The 24151-nt window shown below is 35.7% G+C and overlaps 4 protein-coding genes and 1 long non-coding RNA gene across 6 annotated transcripts; 3 read left to right on the top strand and 2 right to left on the bottom strand.

Annotated features, from left to right (window-relative positions):
- The first annotated feature begins 2487 nt into the window (after nucleotides 1–2487).
- LOC142552212 (DNA topoisomerase 2-like) lies at nucleotides 2488–9345 on the top strand. Its single transcript, XM_075661903.1, is given in 22 exon segments — nucleotides 2488–3066; nucleotides 3314–3606; nucleotides 3692–3758; nucleotides 3885–4164; nucleotides 4271–4470; nucleotides 4567–4776; nucleotides 4900–5013; nucleotides 5100–5210; nucleotides 5347–5457; nucleotides 5459–5515; nucleotides 5618–5959; nucleotides 6123–6256; nucleotides 6326–6686; nucleotides 6772–6958; nucleotides 7052–7105; nucleotides 7212–7273; nucleotides 7275–7637; nucleotides 7723–7885; nucleotides 7962–8029; nucleotides 8170–8275; nucleotides 8634–8705; nucleotides 8708–9345. Coding segments are annotated over 22 exon segments (4479 nt in total). The 5' UTR covers nucleotides 2488–2496; the 3' UTR covers nucleotides 9262–9345.
- A 648-nt stretch (nucleotides 9346–9993) lies between these two features.
- LOC142551037 (putative phospholipid hydroperoxide glutathione peroxidase) lies at nucleotides 9994–12100 on the bottom strand. Its single transcript, XM_075660085.1, has 6 exons — nucleotides 11941–12100; nucleotides 11273–11349; nucleotides 10824–10885; nucleotides 10587–10705; nucleotides 10292–10459; nucleotides 9994–10172 (listed from the first exon to the last, which is right to left on the bottom strand). The coding sequence occupies exons 1-6, from the start codon at nucleotides 11974–11976 to the stop codon at nucleotides 10143–10145; spliced, it is 492 nt and encodes a 163-aa protein (XP_075516200.1). The 5' UTR covers nucleotides 11977–12100; the 3' UTR covers nucleotides 9994–10142.
- Nucleotides 12101–12971: 871 nt separating this feature from the next.
- LOC142552211 (glutathione S-transferase T1-like) lies at nucleotides 12972–15811 on the top strand. Its single transcript, XM_075661902.1, has 7 exons — nucleotides 12972–13163; nucleotides 13282–13355; nucleotides 13455–13515; nucleotides 14292–14345; nucleotides 14897–14976; nucleotides 15147–15352; nucleotides 15468–15811. Exons 1-7 carry the CDS (start codon nucleotides 13099–13101, stop codon nucleotides 15639–15641), a joined length of 714 nt encoding a protein of 237 aa, XP_075518017.1. The 5' UTR covers nucleotides 12972–13098; the 3' UTR covers nucleotides 15642–15811.
- Nucleotides 15812–17159: 1348 nt separating this feature from the next.
- Nucleotides 17160–18465, top strand: LOC142551036 (uncharacterized). Of its 2 annotated transcripts, none has more exons than XR_012821462.1 (2): nucleotides 17160–17176; nucleotides 17692–18465. It is a non-coding gene; the product is annotated as an uncharacterized LOC142551036 (long non-coding RNA). The 2 variants fall into 2 exon arrangements; XR_012821461.1 differs by having other exon boundaries at nucleotides 17161–17176; nucleotides 17668–18465.
- A 272-nt stretch (nucleotides 18466–18737) lies between these two features.
- On the bottom strand, nucleotides 18738–22841 carry LOC142552210 (MND1-interacting protein 1-like). Its single transcript, XM_075661901.1, is given in 3 exon segments — nucleotides 18738–19615; nucleotides 21170–22786; nucleotides 22788–22841. Coding segments are annotated over 3 exon segments (2193 nt in total). The 3' UTR covers nucleotides 18738–19093.
- Nucleotides 22842–24151: the final 1310 nt, after the last annotated feature.

Genomic DNA, 24151 nt, shown 5'->3' with positions numbered 1-24151 from the left:
AATTCTTGTTGTTATGTTTGGCTCTTAAAATAATATTTTTTAAAAATATATTATTTGTGTCATTTATACCAAATTATTACGACTTTGAACTTTCTAAAAGCGTTGAAAAAATTCCAAACGAAACAAATATTTACTAATATTACATATATAGTTTTTTTATTTATAAAAATCACTTTTTTAAAACCCAAAAAAAAAAATCATATTAATAAATAGTCAATGGTTCAAATCATGTTTCGAAACATTTTACAATGATGTGTTTATTATTTTATTAGATAAAATAAAATTGGATATTTTTCTATCTCTTCATGTCTTTTCCTGTAACTCTATTTACTTCTACTTCCAATTTTAAATTTTAAAATTTGCTTTAATATAATTACTTCACAGTAATTTTGTTTTCCAAATATTTTTCATTTCTTTGGTGCACTGTCTCCCCAAAGGTGGTCATCTTCTGAATTAATGTTTACACACAGATGGATGGATATACATGATGTGAGTGCTGAATACCTCGTCTTGTGGTGATCCTTTTGCTGTGTTTTTTTATAAAAAAAATTATTTTTTTATTTCTCGTAATGTAAGTGTTGTGTAGGTTCTTTACTGTTAATGACCGATAGGGGGTCTGCTGATGAATCGATTTGAATAATCCGAGGTGAATTGTTGCTTCCGTGCAGTGTGTCTTGGTTCGCAGAAAAACGGACATTGACTTGATGGCTACTGATTTCCAAAGTCTGGTGAGTATTTTTAATTGTCCTGCGTCAGTTGGATAAATAATCTGAAAGTTGTATGTATAGGCTTGGACAATCTTCCCCCCTTGAGCTAGCTTTTCGGGTTGAGTTAGGTCCAAGTTCCATTCTTAACATGGTATCAGAGCTCGGGTTCCACCGTTATGTATTGGACTGCCTATAAGTAGGCCACCGTTCTGCCCATAATTGGGTCATTTGTAAACTACACGCTCCAGATATTCATTCCTGGACGTGAGAGAGATGTGTTAATTGTCCCACATCGGTTGGATAAATAACCTGGGAGTTGTATATATGGGCTTGACAATCCTCCCTCCTTGAGCTAGCTTTTGGGTCGAGTTAGGTCCAAGTTCCAATCTTAACATGGTATCAGAGTCCGGGTTCCATCGTTATGTGTTGGACTGTCTATAATTAGCCCACCCGTTCTGCCCATAATTGGGTCATTTGTAAACTACACGCTCCAGATGTTCATTCCTGGGCGTGAGAGGGGTGTGTTAATTGTCCCACATCGGTTGGATAAATAACCTGAGAGTTGTATATATGGGCTTGGACAATCTTCCCCCCTTAAACTAGCTTTTAGGATTGAGTTAGGTCCAAGTATCAATCTTAACAATTATATTTGCTGTTTGTATCAGTCCTTTGTTAAACCTAATATATTTAGAGAATATTTGACGTATTAAATGCAGATGCTAAAATTTAGCTGTGATTTGTCTGTTTCCTCTTTTAAAAAAAACACTCCAGGGTTATAAAGACAAAAAAGAAACTTTAAAAATTTTCCAAACTAGAGTTAAAAGCCTTCAACAGGATAAAAAGAGGAAACAGACAAATCACAGCTAAATTTTATTTTAACAAAAAAAATTGAACTGCAATTTTGAATCTTCAAAAGATATGCAAGTAAATGGCGTATGGCTGCTACGGTTTCAGGCATTCATTTGAACGTGCCTTTGATAATGCTTTTTCCATACACAGGCAGTTCCTTCTTTTTTCTTTGAACTTTCCAGGCTTATGCAATTGGGTATTGCATTTGCTGGTATTTTCAATTTTCAAGTTTATATTTAAATGACCAAAAAAAAAACATCATGGTAACTTCGATCGCATTAATGGAGTTATTTCCAAACCTTGTGATGCAAGTTATTATAAAAATTTACTGAATTTATCATTGCCACTGATGATTTTAAATATGTGCATGCAGATCTCCGAGTTTTCAACGTCAGGCTTCATTTTTGGTTGTCCTTTCGACAGGCAACAGAACAGACGAAATGCATGCCAACCATCACATGCATATCACATTTATTTGTATCATTTTTAATTTCGTTTTTATCACAAATTTCATGGTGCCTTCCTTTGACAGGCGGTCCAAGTGAAGCTGTTCGTTCATGATGACCTTACTAAAACAGGGAAATTTGAAGATTTGAATTATAGCTTTTGGGATGAGTGCTTCACATCGAAGGTGAAATCTGTTTGTTTCAACTTTTTTTTCATATAATTATTTTGATATTTCACTGATGGACTTTGTCACTTGTGAAAGATAATTTTCACAAGACGAGGTTACTGATTAATCATTTTCATCACGGGATATTTTATAGTCCTATGCATTATTAACTCTTTCAAATTAAGATAATCTCGAAATAGCATGTATTTGAGATCAAAAATTTATTATTACTAAACGTTGATTTAATGTCTATTGGAAAACTTTTGATTAAGTAATAATTTTTAATACTCAACCAATTATTATTTTCAAGGATTCAGATCCTCCGCCATGGCCGCAGCCAGAAAAGTCCCCCTCACCACCAGCAACAACTCCAACATTCCCCCGCCGGTAACTGCTGCCGGTAAGAAAACAATCGAAGAAACCTACCAGAAGAAAACCCAGCTGGAGCACATCCTCATTCGACCTGACACTTACATTGGTTCAATTGAAAAGCATACTCAGACCTTATGGGTGTACGAAAACGAGCAAATGGTCCACAGATCAATATCCTACGTCCCTGGTCTCTACAAAATCTTTGACGAAATCCTTGTCAATGCTGCTGACAACAAGCAGAGGGATCCAAAAATGGACTCGGTCAAGGTGACGATTGACGTCGAGTCCAACTGCATCAGTGTTTACAATAATGGGGACGGTGTTCCGGTGGAGATTCATCAGGAAGAAGGTGCTTATGTGCCTGAATTGATTTTCGGGCATCTGTTGACCAGTAGTAATTACGACGACAAGGAGAAGAAGACTACGGGTGGAAGGAATGGTTATGGCGCTAAACTCACGAATATCTTTTCCACTGAATTTGTGATCGAGACTGCAGACGGAAAGAGGCAGAAGAAATACAAGCAGGTGCTAAGACAATTTTAAAATCTAGTAGGGCTAGATTTTATAAAGTTTCCCGTTTTTTGGTTTTCTTGATTTCTGAATTCAATTTTGAAATTGGGATTGTTACAATAGAATATAGTGCTTTATTTAGAGATTTTTTTTGGCGATTCTGTTCTCCAGATGCTGATTTCTTGATTTTTACTTCTCTCTTAATTCCGTATTAAGGAAATGATCAATAGCTAATTTTTGAGCATGTCCTGATATTATGAAGGTTTTCTCGGATAACATGGGGAAAAAGTCGGAGCCTGTAATAACAAAATGCAAATCTAATGAGAATTGGACAAAAGTTTCATTCAAGCCAGACTTGGCGAAGTTTAGCATGACTTATTTGGAGGAGGATGTCGTTGCCTTGATGAAAAAGCGGGTAATTGATGTTGCGGGGTGCCTCGGGAAGACAGTGAAGGTGGAATTGAACGGGCATCAATTTAATTTTAAATCATTTTCAAGTTACTGTGAACTTTATCTCAAATCTCCTTCGGTATCTAGCTCCGATCCGCTACCAAGGTGTTTCTTGTCATTCTTTTCCTACTATATCTGGTCCGTTAAATTTCAAAAGTCAGGGAACTCATGTTCTTCATCAATTTGGCAGATTTGAGGAGGAAGTGCATGAAAGGTGGCAGATTTGTATAAGTCGAAGCGAAGGACAATTTCAAGAGGTGTGGAAAAGTAATGTTGTCGCAGTCTGTTCATTCATATGTTTACGTTTTATTTATATTGGTCAAAATTGGGTAACGCTGTCATTGAGAAAGCAAAAATGGTTAATGTATCCGTTTGTTGAGCAGGTCAGCTTTGTAAATGGAATTGCAACAGTCAAGGGTGGGACTCATGTCGATTTTGTCACCAACTAGATAACTAGCCATCTCATTAATGTCATGAAGAGCAAGAACAAAAAGAATAAGACATTTGATCTCAAACCCCATACCGTAAAGAATCATTTATGGGTATTTGTCAATGCTCTTATTGACAACCCTGCTTTTGATTCTCAAACAAAAGAGACTCTAACACTTCGTGCAGGAAGTTTCGGTTCATCTTGGGATTTCACTTCAAAGTTCTTGGACAAAGGTATGTGGTGTGGTTATTGTTGCCAATATATTGTCAATTCGCAGAGTCCTTATCCCTATTTGAACTCCTTATCTCTATTTGAACTCCATCAATTCAACTTGCGCAGTGGCCAAGTCTGATATAATGAAAAACATTGAGGAATGGGCCGAATTCAAGCAGCAGAAGGATCTCAAGAAAACAGATGGATCAAAGGACAGAAAGATCTATGGGCTTGCAAAATTAGCTGATGCTAATGAGGCGGGGGGCAAAAATTCTGATAAATGTACGTTAATCTTGACAGAAGGTGATTCAGCCAAGGCACTTGCAGTAAGTCGCCATTCTCATTACTTTGCACGGAAAAAAAAAAACCTTTTTTTGCTTTGATTGGCATTTAAATTTTAACATGGTGAGATGTTCGTTTAGATTGCTGGATTGCCTGTCCTAGGACGAGATCATTATGGCGTGTTTCCTCTAAGAGGTAAATTGCTTAATGTGAGGGAAGCGAGTCATAATCAACTAATGCAGAATCTTGAAATTCAAAATATCAAGCAGATTTTAGGACTCCAGCATGGTAAACAATATGACAGTGTAAAGTCACTCAGATATGGTCATTTGATGATAATGACTGATCAGGTATCTTCTTGTTATATGTTGAGGTCTTTTGTTCTTCCATCTCCACATTGTTGAAAATTATTATGGAATATAGATTGTAGCGCTTTGGAATTTTAACCAGAATCAATGTTTGTGATAGTGCAGGATCACGATGGTTCCCATATCAAGGGGCTGCTAATAAATTTCGTTCACTCATTTTGGCCGTCATTGCTCAAAGTTCCTTCATTTATGCTAGAATTCATAACTCCTATTGTTAAGGTTTGAAGAAAATGAAGATGCTTGTCCTTTCAACTCAAAATCACTAGTTTTGTTATTTCCTGAATTCAATGTATCTTGTTCTTTAGGCTACTCATAGAAATGGAGAAAAAAAGTCCTTCTACACCATACCTGAGTATGAATCGTGGAAGGAAAGTTTGGGGGATAACGCAAAAAATTGGTCTATTAAGTATTACAAGGTTTGTCTCTCTAAGATACAAATAAACAGAGATTAAAATGGGCACAATGTGCTTGACCTTTAAAATTGATAGCAAAGTCAGTCAGTTTCCTTGTATTCTATAAAGATTTTTGGTTGTCTCTTTGCTATCCTTGAAGGGGTTAGGAACGAGTACAAATGAGGAAGCCAAGGAGTATTTTGGAGACCTTAGGATGCACAAGAAGGATTTTTTATGGGTGGATGAAGAAGATGGAGAGGCAATTGAACTTACTTGCTTTCAGCAAAAAAAAGATTGAAGCAAGAAAAAGTTGGCTTCGCCAATTTGAGGTTTGCAGCCAGATGTAGATTGTTTTGGTTTTCATGATGATTATCTTCACACTACTTTACTACTTAAAATGACTTACAAGGCTGTCATTTCTTGTTTTGCAGCCTGGGACGTACCTTGATCAGAGGGAGAGACTTATCAAGTACAAAGATTTTGTCCATAAGGAACTTATATTGTTTTCAATGGCTGATCTTCAGAGATCAATTCCATCCATGGTTGATGGATTGAAACCAGGTCAAAGAAAGATACTTTTCTGTTCTTTCAAGAGAAACTTCATCAAGGAAGCAAAAGTTTCCCAATTCTCGGGTTATGTATCTGAACATTCAGCTTACCATCATGGCGAGCAGAGTCTTGCCAGTACCATCATTGGCATGGCTCAGAATTACATAGGCAGCAACAACATAAATCTTCTTAAACCTAATGGTCAGTTCGGCACACGAGGACAGGCAAGACAACAGAAAGTTGCTTATATATTTAAACTATGTTACTGTTGACTGTTTCAAACTATATGTATGTATGTGTGTGTGTGTGTGTATATATATACGATTTCCATTCTTTGGCAATTCATCATTTGCACCTTGAATCTTATGTAAAAGCTTTTGTTCGCAGGGTGGAAAAGATCATGCAAGTGCAAGGTATATTTTCACTCAGTTGTCTCCTGTTACAAGATTTATGTTTCCTAAGGCAGATGATATTCTCCTCAACTATTTGAATGAAGATGGGCAGTGTATTGAACCCTCATGGTGAGTTTTGGGTGAATGATAAATATTTGAGCATAATTATATGAGAACTGATATACTTTGTCATCACAGGTATGTGCCTATCATACCGATGGTTTTAGTAAATGGAAGTGAAGGAATTGGCACAGGTTGGAGTTCCTTTGTTCCAAATTACAACCCTAAAGACATTATTGCCAATGTGAGGCATTTGTTGAATGGTGAACCAATGGATGCTATGCATCCATGGTACAGAGGATTCAGAGGAACAATTGAGAAAACTGCGACAAAGGAAGCTGGAGGAGCTAGCTATACAATCAGTGGAATCATAGAGGAAGTTGATGAAGCGACACTTAGGATAACAGAGCTTCCTATTCGAAAGTGGACTCAAGATTACAAGGAATTCCTGGAGTCTGTTGCCGCGGAGAATGATAAGAGCAAAGACCCATTCATTGAGGTGTTTTTACATGTTAGAAACAACGCGAGGAAGAGTTACGGATCTCTTACAAAGTATTTCTTTTTTTATTTTTCCTTTGTTGCAGGGCTGCAGTGACAATAGTACTGGGGACATTGTTCATTTTTTGGTTTGCATGTCTCCGGACAATCTTTTGCTAACTAAGCAGGAGGGTTTGCTGAAGAAATTTAAACTAACCACGTCAATCAGTACCACTAACATGCATTTGTTTGACTCTAACGGTTTAATAAAGAAATATGACACCCCTGAACAGAGTAAGCGGCAAGCCCCTCAATAGGTTTCGGTTAAATGTTTTCTTCCAATGTATATACAAAATGTTTTAACTGGCGCCTTTTTGTCATTTGCAGTTCTTGAGGAATTTTTTCACATAAGACTCGAGTTCTATGACAAAAGAAAGGCAAGTCTCATCATGTAAAATCACAATAGTACTTGTTGATGTTGGTATCATTAATGCATTAGCTTTGTTCTATAATAAGTTTTAATTAACGAACTTGTTTATGCAGAAAGCTTTGATGGTCAACCTTGAAAATGATTTGTCAAAATGTGAAAATAAATATAGATTTATTACGGTGTGTCGTGGAAGGAAGCATTATTGTGAGCAACAGAAAAAGAGCCGACTTGTTCTGTGAATTGAAGGAGAAGGGTTTCACTCCTTTCCCAAAAAAGAAAAGCTCTGAGGATGTTTTCATTGCTGGCTCAACTGATGATGCCAAAGAATCTGAGGAGAATCTCGAAGGAGCAACAAGCCAAGGAGATTCAACTAGTGATTATGACTACTTGCTCTCTATGTCAATTGGTACATTAACACTTGAGAAGCTGCAGGAGCTGCGGGCTGAGAGAGATAAACTCCTTCAGGAAGTTGAGGACTTGAAAAATGCCACGATAAAGTCTTTATGGTTATCCGATCTTGACGCTCTTGAAGGAAAAGTTGATGTTAGCTTTTGAGAACACAACATGTCCAGTAATAAGTCGATGTTATTTTCTAGCTTTTACTTAAACGAGGAATTCTGTTTCAGAGGAGCTAGAGCAAAATGTGCAACAAATAGAGGTGGAGCGAAAAAAGATACTAGGCAAGGCAAAAATAACAAGACCAGTACTGAAGAATCCACGTAAGAATAACAAGATGGCAAACAACAAAGAAACAGCTGAACCAAATGAAATATCGATTGTTCGAGAAACAGGTTGGTTCATGTAAATAGTCATTTGTACTGTGAATTCGTAATTGGTAACTAAAAGTGATTGGTCATTTGCCTTCAGATAATATTGCAGAAAACAAGAAAGTGAAAGGCAAGGAAGCAGCTAAAAAGAAAGCTCCTGCCCGAAAGGTATGATTTACTCGATAATGTATCATTCTATTTTTGTCAAGATGTAGCATGCTGATTACGTATATTTTTGTCAAGATGTATTAAATAAATCTACATTAGTCAATTTGGTCTCCTAACACTGGTTTCGTTTATCACGACAGGCTGCTGACTCAGATGATGACAATGATGACGACTATGGTGGGATAGCTGGTCTAAGACAACGCCTTGCATCTTACAATTTGGACTCTTCTCCTGATCACGCAGAAGGTAAACGAAGGGCCATTAATTAGTTCTCAAAGTAAACTTTACAGTTCAGATACGTTATTTCAGAGTTCATAATGAGCAGGTGAAGTTTGATTTATGCAGAAATCTTATCAAACATAGTCATACTTTGACTACTTTCCTATTTCCTTCTATGACCAGCGGTAGAGATATTGCAGTCGCATTTTAATGAAGCTATTAAATATTAATTGTGGAAATTTTAAATGAACTGAAATGATGCACCTATACTGGTTCTACATGGTGCATTGATATGCTTCGTTTTCCAGGTCCAAAACATGGAAATGAGCACTGGAAATATGATTATATTCACAATTCAACAATGAAATCCTTATGTTTTGTACAGATATGGAAACCGAGGTGCCAAATAAAAACAAAGGACCAAGCAAAAGGGCTGCCGCACAGAAGAACCAGCTGATAACTTTTCTGAGACTCTTGATGAAGACGAGATTGAGATAATCCAAGACGAGAGTTTTGAACCTGAAGAGAATAAACAGAAGGCAGGGAAAAAACCAGCTAATGGAAAAGCAGCTGCCAAACCTCCTGCAGGGACCAAGAAAAGAGGACCAATAAGCAAGCAGTCTCAAGTTATAAACCAAAAACTGATCACAGAAGTTTCGAAGCCGGCCGATATTATTTCCCCTGACAAGAAAGTGAGGAAAATGAGAGCATCACCATTTAACAAGAAAAGCAGTTCTGTTCTCAGCAGGGAGCTCACAATAGAAATGGAGGAGACTTCACCAGAGCAAGAGAACACTGGCAGTGACAACGGCCAAGCTGTGGCTCCAAGAGCTAGACCTCAAAGGGCAAACCGGGTGATACGGACATATGTTATCAGTGATGATTCCGGGAGTGATGCTACTGGCAACATTTCTTCTTCATTGTTTTATCCTAAACAAATAATTAAGTATATTGTCTTTCATTTAAATCTAATCTCTAAAGATAAATTTTTGATTTTGTCATTATCTAATTGAGACAAAATCATCCTTATAAGAACTTTTCTTGTATAATAAAATTTTGATTCACCTTACAAATTTAAATACAATACTTTATGACAATTTTAGTATAAGTATATAAATTATTTGTCATTTATTTCCACAAAATATATGAAATATTATGATGTAAGAAATATTGAGTCACTAGTCACCACAACCTGCCATCCAATGATAGTCACATTTTTTCTTAGCTTTTATTCAGAATCAGGAATAACCTAATTACAATATTATACGAGATAGAGGCTTAAAACACCATATTAATTAGTCAGGCAGCAAATTTCCAGTGGATGATATAAAATCATTCCATTTGGATGAACAAGCTAGAAGATGTGTTCCAAACCCGAAAACTACCCTATCCGTTCTCTTTGTTGTTCCGATTCTTTTCTGTTGAAAATTTTAGATGATTTTCGATGACTGAAAGTGGAAGATAATGATAGCCAGCATTTTAAATTCTGTTTAAATAAGTTGTTATCCATCATTTTGGACAACCCAATGGAGAGTTATGTTCCAAACAATCCGTTGCACCAGTAATTTCTTTATGCTAGTATTCGTTTCTTCTTTGAATATTGGTTTTTTGAAACATGTTAGACTTGTAAGAGGAAATTTGAGAGTATTTCATAATATGAATTGGCAATGAGTTCTGATCCATGGTAGGAAAAAAAACCAAAAAATTATAATTTTTCGACAGTAAAGAATACCACCGGGGACCAATTGAGTGCAAATAATATAAGAATTAAGGAGTTATATATACAACAATAAATCGTAATGGTAATTTATGTTCTTGCACAACAAGATTACACAAATTCTTCATGTTTGCTTATTAACAAACCTCAACGGGCGCCATTATATATGCTCAAGCTTTAATTCTCAAGGAGCTTCTTTATGTCCTTCTGAAAAGTATATGAGATTGTTATGAACAGTTTTAATTTATGGAATAATCGACGATTTGATCATCGAACAACAGCTTAAATTACCAGAGACAACAAAAATAAATTTTCAGATAATTTACCTCTAGCTTTAGGGGGGAAGTGATAGGTGGATAGCGATTGAATACTCGACCATTTTTGTCGATGAGGAATTTGGTGAAGTTCCATTTGAGGCTGCTCCAGAAAAGGCCACCTTTCATTGATTTCATGTACTTGTATATTGGAGCAGCATTGGCACCATTTACATCAATCTAAGTTATCATTTACCAAAACAATAGAAAAAATTTATCAGAAAAGAAATTTAATCATGGACAAGCCCTCTATAAAATGAGAAGTGTTTTTAGCAAGAAGCAAGATCCTTTAATTTGTTAAAATAACCTTGCGAAAAATGGGATATTGGGCTCTAAAATGAGTGCAAGCAAGCTCCTGAATTTGTTCATCGGTGCCTGGCTCCTGTGAACCGAACTGATTGCAGGGAAATGCCAATATCTCCAGTCCTAGCAAATATGCCATATCCAAAGAATTATACTTCAGGTTTTAAAAAGTGTCATCAGTAAACAATAGAATGTAATTGCACTAACGCAACCTCAGAAAAATAATAAACAGAAAGTACACCTTGGTCCTTGTATCTGTCGTACAACGTTGCCAATTCGGCATAGTTTGAACTGGCTAGGCCGCTGTCGAATACCAGGAAAGATGAGTATTCATAATACAAGACATCTAGCGCAGATCACATTTAACACCAGTAAACGAAGTATTTGGGAAGAGAATGATCCTTACGAATTAGACCGAAACTGATTTATTTTTAGATATACTATATAGATTCTAAGATTCTTCATCAATATGAAACAGATAGATAAATTGTCGTCAAATGACACAATAATTTGGTAGTGTTTGCAATTGGTTTAAAAAATGATTATGGACTTTTCTGTTACAAAGTTTTTTGCAAAGCATTTTCAAACACTATCTTTATATCTAGCTAAACAGCTTCATAATATAGCAAAAGCATGCCTGGTATACTTATTTATTGCCTATAATAAAACAAGCGGTCTCAAGATATATACCAATTCGATGCAACATTGACAATGAGCAGGACCTTTCCTTCGTAAATACTCAGATTAACATCCCTACCCTTGAAATCCTGGAACCATAAAATTTAACGTTTAATTAGATGCAAGTCTGCAACATCAAGACCGCAAGTAATAAACAACTCGTGTAAGTCGACTGGGCTCGATCAAATCAAGAATCAAATGCATACACTTCTGTGTATTATCTGACTGACACAATGCATGCTTAAATCTGTTCTTCTGCATTTCCACCATCACACCATGTCCTAAATTGCAGTACCCAACTTATGATTTGCTATAATAATCAGATTAAGACATGATCATGTTTATTCCTCCAAATATATGAAATCACATCCCAGCGTCTCTCTTCGTTTATAACAAACGAAGCGGATATCTTGGTTAAGGAAAATGAATCAACCTTTGCAACTTGAACGATAAAAACCAAGAACTATTTAACAGCTAGCATTCCAAGATAATGAAATACAAAAGGGAATTTGATTTTATAAGATATTCAAACTCATTTTAACATCCCGCTGATCATTTAACTCGTCGTATTGAAGTATCCAAACTGATGATATATTTGTATTCTAGCATTAAGTAACTAATACTGATAATCTTGTTAATAAACTCAAATATTTCCATAAATTATAGAAGTTCAGAGGTACCTTGACAGTGAAGTCATGGATTGATTGAGTGGCCATTATTGTTCGAAACCCCCCAAAATGAAGACTTAGGGCTCAACTTTTTGACTGAAGATTCAATAGAATTTTTGTGGTCCGAATTGATTTAGGTTTTGAAGGAGATGAAGATAGAACTGCTCGTTTGAGTTTCATGCATGGATATTAAGATTCTTGTCACTATGCCACGTGGCATCACCTTGTCCACTGGTATGTCCTGCAATGTAGAATCCAACGGTTGTTCCGTGAACACGTTTCTTATCGCTAATTTCTATTTTTAAAGATGATTCCATGTAAGAAAAATGCAGAAGTCTAACAAATATATATTTATAATAATTATATCTTGAGATTTTGTTACTAGTCTAACATGATCTTGTTTTGAATTTATCATATTTTTTGATAAAAATAGTTTTTAATTAAATTTTTCGTCTTGTAAGAATGATTGTACCTCAAGTTTAATATGTTATATCTCATTCGACGTGTATACTCGATCTATATTTATAATGAAAATTAATATTAATTTTTGTGATTTTTAAAATAAGCAAGTCTCTTGGAACTATTTTACGAATCTATATTCATGGGACATGTCAGTTAGATCTATATTTAGATTGAAAATAATATTTTTGACATGAAAAATAACATTTTTCCCATATTGGGTAAGGATCTGTCTCACAAAAATTAACATGAATTTTTTATATGAGTGTTGTGTTTTAAAATATCATTTATCCTATTAACTAAATTTACATAATTATTAGAAAACGGGTACGTGTAATATCAAATTATGGATCAACACATTAAATTAAGAGAAAATTCAATATATAACTTTAAATAAATTATTGCACACAAATATTCTTGTTTGATTGTTTTAAAAACAAGTCTGAGATGAACTTTCTGATTTGACTTATAAAAATTTATATAAAAAATATTATTTTTTATTTTAAATATAAATATAATTTATCTGTCTGCTCATCTTTATCACATTACAATCATATTTATATGATAAATGTATTTTTTTTCACAAAAGAACAAACTATAAATGCAAGTAATCATATTAGATTAGATTGTTTGTTGGTCATACAATTACTTCTACATCCAGTAATTAGTGTGTGGTTGAGGCCGAGTGTGAAGGAGCGAAAAGATTAAAACATGGCTTTGAAGATTTATGTAGATCGAATGTCGCAACCTTCCCGTGCAATCCTTTTGCTCTGCAAGTAAAGATCTCTTCTTTGGTCGCTTTATATTGACGATGTTTGCATTTCGTTGCCCTCTTTTGGGTTTTTTTTTTTTTTGTTATTGAATCTCTTTATATTTGATCTGATCTCGTTTAAGGGTCAACGGGATTGAATTTGAGGAGGTTAAGATTCAGCTTGCGAAATCGGAGCATAAATCTTCTGAATTTGCAGGTGTCACGGTGCACAACCTGGATTTTATGATCTGTAGTTAATAAAGTGTAATGATTCTTGTACTATCATGTGTGAACTCGAGATTCATCTTTGTTTCAGAAATAAACCCTATGAAACAAGTTCCAGCGATTGTACATGGTGATTTCAAGCTTTTTGAGAGGTACCGTTTAATTAATTCTGCGAAATTAATTATTGTTAAAATCTTAAATTTCATATCATTAAACATGTAAAATTTTCTCCCACGATTGATCTGGTTAAGGGATGGTTTATACTTTATATGTGTTTGCAATGTCGTTTTCTGAACTTTTTTATCTGGTTTAATCCCACATGGTTTGTGCTTCTCTCATATTAAATGTTTGAGCTCTGTAATTACAAGCTGTGCTAACGAGTCAATGGTTTAATCACTTCTATTTATGTGTTTCGTTCATACGTTATTGTTTGAATTTCGAAAAAATGGAGCGCTACCCTTTGGAAGTTGTTCGAGCTTGGTTTGGGAACATAATCGAATGCTATGTTGCCTGGTTGGTTTCTCTTGTCATTGTGAAAATTTTAATAAATCTGAGATCCTTCCCACCTAAGTGACAAATATTTTTGATTTGATCTTTGTAAACAGTAATTGGATTTATGACCTACCCCCTCTCGTTTATTTACCAACTCTTTTTTGTTTATTTATACTAATGTTTAGAGAATGAAGATATAGACCAGTTTTTTTGAGACCATAAGCTCAAGAAGAGAGCCCAGACCCGAAAGACTAACCTTTTGAGTGGGAGAGCTCCCAAGCTTATTGGCTGCTCAAGAATTTCTTGGAGAGCTGATGGGGATCACACCAATTTTCTTAATCTTTTCTTTTGCCTTTTTTGCTAACCAAAATACAAGCAATTGCAAGTTTATTATAGCATTATTTATATCTTTTTTCAATTTCGGTATGTTCTGCAGTCATGCAATACTGATCTACCTGGCTTCTGCATTTCCTGAAGTCGCTGATCACTGGTATGCTCTTTCTCTTTCGTCATTAAATTTCCTTCTAACCTCCTGCACTCATAAAACATATGCATTTAGTAAAACGATGTTTTGGTATAATTAAATGGCTTTTGGCATGGTTTGCTGCATTTTAGTGGAATTACCTGTTTATGTTTACAATTTGGTGCAATTCTACTCTAGCAAACATGTATATTTGTTCGATCGTTTCCCAATACATCATAAATTCAGCAAACATGTATATTTGTTCGATCGTTTCCCAATACATCATAAATTCCTAGTCGCTAAAAGGTAGGTAAGTTTGTTGAATTTTTACCATGTCTGTCGTCAATTTACACGGCTGGACTCTCAAACAGGATTCAATAAGGTAAGAGCTTTTTGCGAGAAGAAAAATCATTGACATCTATTTAACCTTGATACTTAACACCTCTCTGGCTCGAGTTTTCCTACAGAATTCCACCTGATTACTCGTCTGTGTCTTTGTTAGTCTGCCATCTTTTATGTCATGGTATATTCTACATACTTGGCTAACTCGATTCTTGAACTATTGTTCATCGGTCCAGGTATCCAGCTGATGTGCAAAAGAGAGCAAAGGTTCACTCAGTCCTTGATTGGCACCACTCCAATTTGCGCCGTGGTTCAGGTGATTTATCTGCACATCTAGAATTATTTCTTGATATTGTGCTAGGACTGATCCATGCCGCTGATATTGTTTTTCCCAGAAGTGCAAAATTTGCAACTGTCCTCACAAGGACATATTGGGGCATTGTTACTGTTCTAACACCGATCTGTCATATAATACTTTATTTTCAGCTGGATACGCTTTAAATTCCACTATTATACTGGCATTTGGTCAACCCACAAATCCGAAATTAGCAGCTGAAGCTGAAAAAATTTTGTCAGCCTCTCTTTCAACAATTGAATCTTTTTGGCTTCAAGAATACGCACCTTTTTTGCTTGGAAACTCTCAGCCTTCCATCGCAGATCTTGCTTTAGCCTGTGAAGTCATGCAAATTGAGGTTGCCAACATTTTTTTCTCGGAAAAATATGTGTTGTTTCGAATTTAACAAATTAATGCTTCAACAAGATGAGAGAAATTTCATTTTCTTTCAACACCCCTTCTCCCAGTGCTAGGTGGTGGAAGAGGAGGATCGTGACCGTATTTTAGGACCACACAAAAGAATCTTGAAATGGATCGAGGACTTAAAGAATGCAACGGAACCTTACTTTGATGAGCTTCACTCGATCATGTCACCTGTCAGAGAGAAACTAAAGGAACTGAAAGTCCAAGCTGCGACCAAACTATGAGGAAGAAAGTACTAAACATTGAACGAACTTTTCTTGATGTATGAATATCAGATAAAATTGCTAAAGCGTTCAGGTACTATAATCCTAGTTTTCTGTTGTGATGGTTTGATTTGTGGACAAGTGAATATCCTGGTTTTCTTCGGATTCTATAATATATCATTGTTTTATTTAGAATTTCGTATCTGTAAAATTCCCAAAATTCTCATTTTTATCTTTCGGTCAAATCACATTATCAATAGGTTTCAAAGAAAGTTTTTATTTAATTTTGATATGCTTACCTTGATATATATTTTTACTCAATTTTTTTAATGACAATTCCATACAGTCGTTAAATATGTCATCACTATGAAATTAAGAATATTATTATATTATATAGTTTAATATGTTATATTTTAAAATTTTAAAATACCATCTACAATATTAAGTAACGATAGATATGCATGTGGAAAATTGCAATTTTGACATTTTTAATCATTTTTTTTAATATAACACTGATGTGATATCAATATTGCTTTGTATAGTGTCACATCAATAATTCCAATGAAAAAACTAAAATGACAAAAAATCGAAATATACAAAGTTAAAATTAAAATTTGATAACATAAAAAACTAAAATTATAAAGAAAAAAATATACATCAAAAATACAATTTTCCTATACATACATATTAGGATAATATCAAATTATTAATCCAACATATTAAACATCATATATTGTAAAAAAATATTTATTCAAATGCATAAAGAAATTACACATAAAATTCTCAAACATATCTGCCTTATTGAAGTATTAAATTAGAAGAAAATTCAATATATTTAAAATAAAGTTTAATTTTCAAATATGATTTACATAAAAAAAATCCTTCTCTTAAAATCATAAATATTTAAATTCTCTCTTCATACTAGACTTATTATTACTATTTTTTAGGAGAAATTTATTTTCCCACAAAACTATAAATAAAAAATGAAATAAATAAAGTAAAATCTAAAAAAAAAGTTGACCAAATCAAATGTTTGACCAGGCGATCATATTAGCTTAGATTGTTTGTTAGTCATACAATTACTTCTACAGCCAATAATCAGTGTGTATGATCGAGACCTGACCGAGCGTGGAGGAGCAAAAAGATTGAAAAATGGATATGAAGGTTTATGTAGATGGAATATCGCAACCTTCCCGTTGTTAAGATTGACACTTGGACTTAACTCAATCCCAAAAGCTAGCTCAAGGGGGGAGGATTGTCCAAGACCATATATACAACTCCCAGGTATTTTATCCAACCGATGTGGGACAATTAACACCCCCCTCACGTCCAGGAATGAACATTTGGAGCGCGAAGTTTACAAATGACCCAATTATGGGCATAACGGGTGACCCAACTATGGGCAGTTCAACACATAACGGTGGAATCCGGGCTCTGATACCATGTTAAGATTGTCACTTGGATCTAACTCAAGCCCAAAAGCTAGGTCAAGTCCCAGATATTTTATCCAACCGATGTGAGACAACTAACAACCGTGCAATCATCATGCTCTGCAAGTAAAGATCTCTTCTTTGATGGCTTTATCTTTTCTGTGTTTGCAAGTCGTTACTCTCTTTTGTGTGTTTTTTTTTATTCGATGGAACCGTAAGAGCTACGTTTCGTCTGTACAGCTCAAACAACGGTAGCTAAGCAAACTCTGTATCATACTCGCTCGAAAAAGTGTTCGTAGGGAGATCAAACTCTTCACCCTTGGGCAAGTGGTTTCGTTTTTGTTGGGCTTAGTTAGCTGTAGCATGTGAGAAAAAGTTTACGCTTTCTTTTGTTTTATTGCTAAAATAGCGTTTCTAGAGTTAGGATAGTTGTGTTTCAGGTAGTATAAATAGCTTCATTTTCATTCCATTGTAACTTTCGACAGAAACAGATATGAAAATGAGTCCTTAAGCTCAATTCTCTTCATGCTTTTTAACATGGTACCAGAGCCATTAATTTTTTCCTGGATGATTTCGTTGCTTTTTTTTTTTTTTTGCGATTGTGCATTGTTTTTGAGGCGGCAGGTACTGCTATTGATCAGTGTTAGTGTTCGATCGGTGTTGGTGATGTTGGTGTTCAAGATTCATGGAGATTGTTCGCGATTTGTTGGATTGCTCGATGCTCGCAATTTGTTGCTTATTGACTGATATCGTGATGGCAAATTCAGGTAATTTCAATTATCCTCTGTTTTTACATCCTTCCTGTACACCGGAATGGCGGATTTTCTAAATTCATAGTGATATAGGTCGATTAACTTTAGGGAGTAGTACTATTTTTGCTTATTATTCTGGATGAGTATGCTTCTTTGGCCACTCTTCCTTCTTGCGGATGTGCCACAGCAAGGCAGATTAATTCAATTCTTAAATGGATTGAATGATAGCTAATGAGCAAGCTAAGGCCTCAAATCCAGTAATTTCTACAGCTTCCAAGATCCGACCATATATCAAGATCTTTGAATCGTAAAGGACTTCGGCCTTCTCGGTTGCTAATGCTACCTGTGCTCTTTGTACACCGGTAATGCTTGCAAAGCAGATTCGACAGTTGAGGAACAAGAACTGCAAGTCATTCCTTTTATGGAGAAGAATTCTCATTTATTTCATCATTAATCAATGTGGCTTCAATCCTACATCTTCAATCGTCTCACGGATGGTTTCCTCCTCAACATGCGGAACATATTAATCTAGTTTTCATTGACGGAACAATTTTGTTCCTAGTAATTGTCAACAATCTAACTTGATAGCTGGACTTTCTTCGGAACATAAATAGACAGCACAATACACGATTTTTATTGTTCTATATATGAATAAGAAGTCTACTGGCCTTAGTAATAGAGTCGGGGTGACTCCTTCCCTTGCCTTACAAATAAATATTAATCCTCCTCACACGCACACACTGACACACACTCACAACAAAAGAACTTTTTAAAAAAATCTTGGTGTCTATGAGCTACCTGAATTTCCCTCCTATCCTCAAGGTCGGTCGTAACAGGAACTTGGCCCGGGTAAAACATGACTGGAGCGCGATTGTTCAAGACATGATGCAAATAACGACATAATAAATCCACCAAATAAGTAGCAAAACAAAATCGACCCGAATATATTGTCAATTAAAAAAAAATTATTTTTTTAGCACAATTCAGCAAACAAGTAGAACTACTCGGGAGTCGAGATTTAAAACATTTAAGACTTGCAATGGGAGAGATGAATGCTCCAATTTGTAGACCAATCTTCAAAAAGTATGTATCATCATGTAGCAAATGCAAAAGGTGTCTTAACTGATAATTAATTACTTGCGAATCTACCATGCCACTTCAAGATAGCGAATAGAAAACAAGTAAACTGGTTCGAACAGATGTCCCTGGATTCCATAGAAAAGAGAGGACATACACGAGTCTTCATCCAAAGAAGTCTTCTGAGTATGACGTTTGGCCAATGGCATTATGTCTAAGAGCTCGCCCCATAAACTCGAATCCTCTGTTCAATAGGAGCACGACAATACAGGCATGTGGCTCTTCCTTTCTTCCCATAAGTCCCGTTGCAGTTGGTGCAAATAATTTGATGAGCGCAAGGCAGGAAAACGATGGAAACTTCTTCCTCCATGCATATCACACAGTCCCTATCATGGCCAACCTCTTTTTCTGGAGAATCTTCTTCTAAAAGATCAAGCTCGCGCAGCAAGGTCGTAATGTTTCTTCCTTGTAGGTTTGTGTCATCAGAGTTTTTAAGCATTGTATTGTTAGATTGATCTTCAACCTCTTTGGATTGTGCAGAATCTTTGAGGCGTGCATATTCCTGCTCCAGCCTTCGAAGGTCATCCTTATGACGTTGGAAGTCGATCTCAATCTTAACGCGCATTGATTCAAGCTTCCTTTTGTTATTAGCCTCAGATGCCTCTTTAAGGCATCGTTCATCTTCTAGCTTAGCAAGAACTTGCTCCTTTTCCTTTTGCTCTTGCCTCCACTTTGCCTTCCAGATTGAAATTCAAAAACACAGTTATTAGTTACTTTGTTTAAGGGGTATAAGTTTATTGACTATGAAAGGTGCCCGATGCGAATGGAGTACTGAGAGTCATTTAGAAAGCAAAATAAGGAAACAAATCAGATAAAATAATGGATCTCATTTTACCATGTTCCCAGTAGCAACTACTTTCCAATTAATAAAAAAAATACTTTCCAATTAACAGAGAGTGTTTTGCAAGAACTAGACAGTGAGAAAAGAAATACAATGACTACCATAGTTAATAATCGATCGCATAAATAAGGTTGCAGCAATGCGCATAATTAATAAAATGTAGATGATAGTATTATACATTATCATAAGAATGTCAAAAAGCTTCGTAATTAACAAAACATTACCAATATCCAGGCAGTTCAGATCTTCAAGCCTAAATGTTTTCATTACAAATTAATTGATATGGAATAGAGGTTCAGCATAATATGAGAAAATAGTAATGCATGAACCCGAGCTTGGCAATAAGGATGCTGAAATTATGATATTTCAAGAAGAAAATTTGGGGAGAAAAACTTAAAAATTTGAAGCAGTCCTGAGAGAATCAAACAATTAAATTTTATTGAGTAGTTTTTATCAAGGTATCATGAAACATTACAGTGCATTTTTCGTACAATTGTTCAACTATTTACTCCTGCATACGTATCTAAATAAAATTATTACTCCGAAAAATACAAACCAGATAGATCATCACAAGGCAACAAAGATCATTGGACTAAATTATATTAAAAAGGGAAATAGACTGTACCTGGATTAGACCGTCCTTGTCACATATATTACTCTAAAAAAGTTGCTAGTTCCGGAAGACAAATTGAATAGAGAATTACAAGACAAAATATCCATTACAAGAACATATTTTGGAAATATTAATGGCAAATCATGTACGTCCGACAGATAGAGCACGCCCATGAGCATCGTGGTCATGCCTGTCTGTTTACGAGGGAACTGCTTTTCATTCAAGACCCAGATTTATAAGTAGGAGTAAACAATAAAATCTTTCTCATCACATACAGGAAAATCAGGTGATAATGACACAGACACCACCAACAAAGTTCAAGTATACCAAATAAGTACAAGTATAATATAACAGTTGCCAGCCGTGAGCTGAAAGAATATCTGAAATTCTGAAGATAATAAATCTGAATTTATCTCTGTCTAAAATAAATTCATGTCAGTTCAAGAAAAGTTGACATCACAAAATGAGATCTCATCGAAGAAAATTAGGACTGCCATAGTGTCTTAACAATCAGAATAGAATGAAAAAATGAATTCTTACTCAAGACCCTTGATAGCAACAACAAACAGCAGGAAGATACAAAACCAAATGAGTGCTTCCCAAATGAAACAGTCACAACATCAATTTCGGGCAATACTGTCACGTGGCGTCATCATAGAATGTAGCAGATACATTAAAACATGGCAGTACAAGGAAGTTAATTAATAACGGTCAATAACATTTTCTGCACGTGAAAATTGCCTGTTAGCAATTGAAAAGTTTGAAGTATCACATACCTCGGTATCCATTGAGGCTACCTTGACCAGAGCCAACTCCTGCTGCAACTCTGATATCTTTTGTTTCTCTTCTGTGATATCCTCCTGTATTTTGGTCTGCTGTTTCTCCCAGGCCAAAAGCTTCTTCACAAACTTTTTCTCTCTTTTCGCAACTTCCAAACAGGTGGCAACTGATTCAGATGCACTTAGTTTAGCCGCCTGCATTTCTGCTCTGATTTCCGCATTCTCGGTCTCGAGCTTTCTAACAGCAGCATTTGCGCGGTCCACTTGACCACTTGCCTTTCTTAAAGCATTCTCTGTCTCAGACACCCTCTTCATGGTGGAATCTTCAGGGGTTTGTTTCCCCTTTTTCAGCAGCTGGACCACCTCTTTCTCCATTCTTAATGTCTTAAGTTCGGTTAAATCACGACTGAGCTTTCTTGCAGCTTGCACTGCCTTCTGCTGAGCCCATTCTTTACGTTCCTGCACTTGTTTCTCCAAGTCCTTTATCTGATTAATTAAACTCAGGATCGTTTCATCTTTCTGATCCAATGGCAGTTGTTCTATATTCTCATCAAGATTTAAGTCCCGAAACTTATTCATCACGGAGTTTATCACATCCTGATTCTTTTCATTTTGGGATTCCACACTGTGCCCAGCAAGGACCTCAAGTTTTCCAGGTTCATTTGACAAATCCCCAGAAGACAACGAGCTAGGACAAGCCTGTGACTGACTTTGAAAATGCTTCGAGTTTGCTCTAAATCCTGCAGCAAACATCGCAACGTTTTTCTTTAACAGATTCTTCATCGAAGGGGTGAGATTAAACCTCTTAGGACACTCGATCTCCCTCTGTAAAGTCATGTCTGCTGCATGTGGAAGAAATGTGTTTGTTGGTATTTCAGACTTACCACAATTATCGAAGCCCCAGCCGCTATAAAACTCACACATCGCTGGGGGAACCCCAACTGTTCCTACATTGCTAAAACTGCTCTCAGAATTCCCAGTACCACTAACCAATCCACTCTCGCACCCATTCCCAGCAGGCAATGGGGAGGCTTCCGGAATTTCCATCATGCTGGCACGGCCAACATGGAGATCGCTCATCAACAAACACCACATAGCGTCACCTTTACTCAAATGAGGCCTAACTTGTTGCAACAAACACACCATTCCCGTAAGTGAATACTCTTCCATCTGTCTCAAGTTCAAAAAAGTCACGGCCTCGGCCTCCTCATCATTGCCCTCGTTACGCCCATCATTACTCAAATAAGCCAAAGAATTAGACACAATATTTGTCAAAACATCCATCCCACCATAACAATGCCCATTTTTCAAAATAGCCTTTAAAGAAACTTCCTCGTCATAACCCAATCCCACGAGTTTATTAATAGCCTCATTGTACAATACCTCCAAATTCTTGAGCAACACATCCTCTAACTGTTCCTCAGTGCAGTAACCCCACCCGTGATCATCAAATCCAGAGCCCGAACTCAAATTCGGGCTCAGGATCTGGCTCGGGCTTTGGATCAAAACATCGATGGCAGTTCGGGAATAGCTGGGATTAGCCTCACATGTATTTGCTGATTTCTCCAAATCACCCTGTGACATGGGATTAAAATGATCGGACTCGGGCTTAACATGATCCTGCCCTCCGATTAGCCCGAACATGTTTCTCTTTCACCGTATGTCCCATTTAAGAATCTAACAAATAATCCTGTAAAAATAAACAATCAGGCACAAGAATCCTGTAATAACATAAATCGAAAATCAAACCAAATAATCGGCTAAACACATGCACAAACACCATTTGTATGAAGAAAGAAAGAAACAGAGAAAGAGAGAACCTTACGGATCAGGTGATTTTAGGGTTTCGCCAAAAAACTATGAACTGCCGTGAATTTTGTGATTGTGGGCAGCGAAGGGTGTATGGTACATGTTTGGCCTTTATATGTTTGGAGGGTGGGATTTCGTGCCAGGCGGGATGGACCCATTCGGAGCAAGACCCGGGTCGGGTTGAACATCTGAAACTACCTTACCTTTGATTCGCCCGAATTTTGGATACATAATTCAAAATTCAATTGGTCGTGTTTAGAATAGAATAGGACCAAAACTATATAATATTATCATCTATGGAACGGTCTAAATGCAAAAACATCATCTTCAGGCTTTTACCATGCATGCACTTCTACCAGGTATTCATGGTCACCTAATTATTTTACTTTCAATTTATTTATTTTTGCTATCTTCTTTGATATTTTTCGGATTTCTGGTCGAGGTTAAAATCCTGAATCCGAGATATATAATTTAACGATCAATCACAGAAAGGCAATGGTTATAAACGTAACACAAAACTTGTTAGATTATCAATAATTACATAGATACGATAATTAAAAAATAAGCTCTTAATGATCATAAGACATGACTGTTTTACGATAGTTACAAAATGATATGTCGGTTATTTTGATATTGTCAGTTATGTGTTTTCGTTTATCTTTAAGATGAAAACTTCAACGGCTTTTTTATGAGATGGTTGATGACGATGACGGTTGTTCAGTTGAATAAATTGATTAAAAAAATAAATTATATTTATTTATATCAAAAAGACCATTTTACCCTTCTCATAAAAATGTTACCACACAAAACATCATGTATTGATATTGAAATTAAAAGCAGAGAGTCAATTGAGCATTAAACTTATTCAACCCTGAGTGAAATTAATCAACTTTTAAATCTGTTTTTTTATAATATATACTCTAAAATGGTTTAATAACATATTAGAAGGGTCCTTGCACATTACCAAAGCTCTTAAGACTGCGTTTGGTACATAGGATAAACTTGTGACAAGATAATAGTCCCTCTTATATCCAATGTTTGATTGGTTTTTTGCTTACTCTGTGGAAAAAGAGTCCACCCTAAAAAGAGTCCACGCTAATAAACTTATAATTTGCATGACAAATTAAGCCATCTGCCAAGTTTTCTGAGCTCATGATTAAAGTATGTATT

Source organism: Primulina tabacum, chromosome 7, assembly GCF_025594145.1.
Source record: "Primulina tabacum isolate GXHZ01 chromosome 7, ASM2559414v2, whole genome shotgun sequence".
Lineage (NCBI taxonomy): Eukaryota > Viridiplantae > Streptophyta > Magnoliopsida > Lamiales > Gesneriaceae > Primulina > Primulina tabacum.
This window is presented reverse-complemented; position numbering and strand designations above follow the sequence as displayed.

Bases quoted from the DNA above. Each gene is read 5' to 3' on its own strand.
- LOC142551037 (XM_075660085.1), bottom strand. From the start codon at position 11,976: ATGGCCACTCAATCAATCCATGACTTCACTGTCAAG. The intron at 11,350-11,940 runs GTACCTCTGAAC...TTATGGTTCCAG, and splicing joins TCCATGACTTCACTGTCAAG to GATTTCAAGGGTAGGGATGT. The intron at 10,460-10,586 runs GTTATTTTAACA...ATGATAACTTAG, and splicing joins AATATCCCATTTTTCGCAAG to ATTGATGTAAATGGTGCCAA.
- LOC142552211 (XM_075661902.1), top strand. From the start codon at position 13,099: ATGGCTTTGAAGATTTATGTAGATCGAATGTCGCAACCTTCCCGTGCA. The intron at 14,346-14,896 runs GTATGCTCTTTC...TCATCGGTCCAG, and splicing joins CCTGAAGTCGCTGATCACTG to GTATCCAGCTGATGTGCAAA. The intron at 15,353-15,467 runs GTTGCCAACATT...TCCCAGTGCTAG, and splicing joins GTGAAGTCATGCAAATTGAG to GTGGTGGAAGAGGAGGATCG.